This window comes from Haliaeetus leucocephalus, unplaced genomic scaffold (assembly GCF_000737465.1).
Source record: "Haliaeetus leucocephalus isolate CR32 unplaced genomic scaffold, Haliaeetus_leucocephalus-4.0 Scaffold450, whole genome shotgun sequence".
In the NCBI taxonomy this organism is placed as follows: Eukaryota; Metazoa; Chordata; class Aves; order Accipitriformes; family Accipitridae; genus Haliaeetus; species Haliaeetus leucocephalus.
The window spans coordinates 18,763,739-18,767,648 of NW_010972886.1; the positions used below are offsets into that span (position 1 = coordinate 18,763,739).

The 3,910-nt window shown below is 60.1% G+C and overlaps 1 protein-coding gene across 1 annotated transcript; it reads right to left on the reverse strand.

The window, feature by feature from the left end:
• Positions 1-1,773: 1,773 nt before the first annotated feature.
• SSTR4 (somatostatin receptor 4) lies at positions 1,774-3,016 on the reverse strand. Its single transcript, XM_010575070.1, has one exon. The coding sequence runs from the start codon at positions 3,014-3,016 to the stop codon at positions 1,775-1,777; it is 1,242 nt and encodes a 413-aa protein (XP_010573372.1). The 3' UTR covers position 1,774.
• Between the last annotated feature and the right edge of the window lie 894 nt (positions 3,017-3,910).

Here is a 3,910-nt window from a genome sequence, read left to right on the forward strand (position 1 = left end):
GGGGGGGCACGATCCAGCCCGCAGCTTACTTTCCAGCCACGGATTGGGGGGAAATCTGGAAAAGTATTTTATGTGTTTTTCCAGCTCCATCCCTCGGCAGGGAGACAAGGGGCAGCTCTGCAAAAACAGCATGCTGCCGGGCAGAGCTGGCGGGGCCAGGGGGTCCTGCTCCGGCAGCCATGGTGGGATGAAGCCGGCGGCTGTTGGTGCGGGCACGGGGCGAGCGGCGGAGCGGGTGCTGACAGCTTTATGCCCATGAAATATCAGCCTGCAGCAGCGCTTGGCTTTCCCGTGGGAAGTTTTGCAAGCCTGGGGTCAGAACTTGGGAGGGCTGGATGCTGCAGAGGGGCTGCAGAACTCGGGGGCTTGTGTCCCCCCACATTCCCCCCCCTTATGTGCTAAGTGAGCTTGCTGTCACGCGGCATTTCCCCCCTCCCCGCCCCGATACGATAGAGCTACGTTGCAGCCTCCAAGGAAAATAAAAAGATATGCGTTGTATGAACCGTAGCTTTCCTAATGTAAATGGTTCAACCCACTGTTTTATACACCCGGCACATTTGTAAATACTTATTTATTTATTGGAAATATACCCTACGCAATGCACAATCACATGGTGATTTTGTGTGTAGACCAATAAAGCTTTTACAGTCTGGTTTATAGAAAGCTGCTAATGAAATATTCTTTCTCCCCTTCCCTAAAAGGACAGTTTTTCCTCACTGAGCACCGGCCCGTCTCGCAGCCAGAGCTCCAGAAGTCACAAACCCCGCTGGAGCAAAAAAAACCCCAAGGAGCTGTGGGCTCTTAGCAGAGCATCAGGCTGAAAACATTGCCCTGCCGGTTATTTCACCAGTGTGATTAAAATAGAAGGAATGAGCCATAAATAATGGAGAACAAGAATAACATTAAAAGGACAAAGTTAAAACCAAATAAGCTGGAAATGGCTAATTTAATGCTACCTCAGTGCGGCCAAGGAGGTGTAGCCCCAGTGCTGTTCCTCAGCTGAAGTTGCTGTGGGTATGTGTTTCAAGTACCATTTAGAGGTGATGTTTTCCTGTGGCAAGGAGAGTGGGATTCGGTTCTCCTGGGTTTTCTTGTGGAAAATATGATTTTGGTCCTGTGTAGGCTAAAATCCCTCTGCCTGGGAATTTCGGGGGGTGGGGTGGGGAGTTTATTGGCGGGACCTATGTTTTTTTTCCTTTTCCCATTAGCTGAAGGGAGGTCCGGGACTCCCTGGCACCTGCCGAGTGAGTTTGCGTAGTCTCGAGCTCTGATCTCAGTCGTTCAGAACCCCCTTTGGTTTTTACGTAAAAGGAACCCAGAGGGGGTCACGTTGATTCTATGCTCTCAACGCGTTGTAGAGCTGATGCAGAAGTCCAGTCTGGTCCTAACCCCTCACTCCGCTATAGGCGTAGCGGGGCTGATGGGTTTTAGGACTTTTCTCCGTCTTTCAGAGCACATCTTGGGAGGGAATGGGAGAGGTCGTGTTTTATTATTCCGGAGGGGTACCTGCCCTGCGGCTAGTCGCTGTTCACTAATGCATTTTGAAATCCTCACCGTCCCTGATCCCAGCGGAGGCTCCTCGCTGCCGAAGATAACGGCAATAATTACTCAGTCGATGTAATTAACTGTATCACAGGCCAGTCTTATGGCTTTTTATTTTGTTGAACTGCACAGCACAAGCGAGGACCGGCAGCCCAGGGCATGGTGGTTTGTCCCCTCTCCGGCCAGGGTCCCCTTTGCCCGTGCCTGGTAGAGACGCCCGTCCGGGGGCACCCTAGAAGGCAGTGGTCTTCGTGAGGAGGGGTCCGGACTTGCAGCAGGGCTCAGGGTGCACGGGCTCCTGCTGGCAGGGCAGGGGTGGACACATGCAGCCCTTGCCCTTGTCGTCCCCCCGGGGAGCGGTGCAGTAGTCGAGGGGCTCTTCCTCCTCCTCCTCCTCCTCAGCAGCCCCCTCCCCGGCGTGGCAGCAGCACAGGCTGGCGTCGAGGCAGCGGCGCAGCACGCCGTGGAAGGAGTGCCGGAAATTTTCGGAGAGGAAGCCGTAGAGGATGGGGTTGGCGCAGCTGTTGGAGTAGCTGAGGATGAGGGAGGCGTTGTTGACGGTGGCATCCAGGCGGCCGGGCAGCAGGAGGTTGACCAGCTGCACCACGTAGAAGGGCATCCAGCAGACCACGAACATGGCGACCACCATCAGCACCAGACGTGTCAACTTGCCCTCGGAGCGCCGGCGCTGCTGCCAGCCCACCCGCTGTGCCACCGCCCGCATCTTGCCCACGATCAGCAGGTAGCACAGCCCCATGGCCAACACCGGCAGCAAGAAGCCCAGCAAGGTGGTGTAGACCACAAAAGCGGCCGACCAGGCCGGGCTCGGCCACAGGAGGTTGCAGGCCACCGCTTGGCCATCGCGGGTGGTTGCCGTGCCGGCGAAGATGGGGATGGGCGAAGCCACCAGCAAGGAGAGGAGCCACACCCCCCCGTTGACCATCTTGGCCACCCGAGGACGGCGGTAGGTGGCTGCCCGCAGCGGGTGCACCACCGCAATGTAGCGGTCCAGGCTGAGGACGGTCAAGCAGAAGACGCTGGTGAACATGTTGAGCCCGTCGACGCCCAGCACGGTGCGGCACAGGGCCCGGCCGAAGGGCCAGTGGTGCAGGGCGGCCGACGTGGCCACGAAGGGGATGCTGAGCATGAAGAGTTCGTCGGCGATGGCCAGGTTGAGCAGGTAGATGTTGGTGGCCGTCTTCATCTTGGCGTAGCGCAGGATGACGAAGATCACCAGGGAGTTGCCCAGCAGCCCCAGCAGGCACACCAGGGCGTAGATGCACTGGATCACCACCATGCCCGCGATCTCGCCCGCCTTGCCGCCCCACTCCGCCTGCCCCTGCTGCCGGCCGGCCTCCCCCGCAGCCGCGCTGGTGTTGGGGGGCACCTCGGAGGCGGCCCAGCTGGATACTGTCCAGAGGGGCACGCTGGCCACCTGGGCCCCTGCCGGGAGCTGCTCAGCGTCGGCGCTCATGCTGGGAGGTGGTCCATGGACGGGACACCGCCGGGGACAGGGGCCAGCCTGCGGGCGGGGCGCGGGCAGAGAGAGAAGGGGGTGAGAGCTGCGGCGTGCAGCAGACGCAAAGCACGCTCCCCTGCCCTTCCCCTTGGATCACGGCCATGCGTCGGGTAGCTCCGGCCGTGGGCCCCCTGCTCCCTGCACCCACCCCCCTCCCTGCCCGGGCACCTTCACGTCACTCCTCAGGGCAGCAGCATCGCTCTCCAGGCAGGAGCATCCCGGCCTTTTGGGGTCTCGGGGGCCGTAGGCGCGGGGCGCGCGTTAACCGTGCGCGGGGCCACGGCGGCAAACCCACGGGGTGGCCTGGGAATCAATGTCGCCATGCGCCTTAACGAACCTCCACGAATCTCAGTGGTTTCATTAACCCCTGCCGGGAAAGCTAACGGAAGGAGAAACCGAGCTGGAGCTATTTTACCTCTCAATCCTCCAGGGACTGAAAGAGCATCCCACCTCCCTCCCGGGGGGCGGCAGCAGGCGCGGGGAGCCGCGCCGGTGGGATCCGCAGGCTGTTGGCAATGCAAAGTCCCGCTTGACCCGGACCAGATGACCAGAAGGATCCGGACCTTTTAAAGTGAAAGACAGACCGCGCTCGCCGGACGGGAATCCAGGCTGTTCGCCCTCATCCCCATCACCTATGCCACCAAAACCAGCTTCCCCGTTAAAAATAAATCCAAGTTTCTGGTTTCCGCTCTCCGCTTTCCGCTTGAAAATCAAGCAGCAGACGTACCCTTCCCCTCCTCCCTCAGCTGTGCGGCGTTCCGCTGGCTGGCACCGCGGCGAGGGGACGCACCGTCCTCCGGAGCCCTCCGGCCGGCCCGGCCCGTTCCCGGCGCTGCGGGCACTGCGGCG

Excerpts from the sequence above, each read along its gene's own strand:
- SSTR4 (XM_010575070.1), bottom strand. The coding sequence starts at position 3,016 with ATGAGCGCCGACGCTGAGCAGCTCCCGGCAGGGGCCCAGGTGGCCAGC.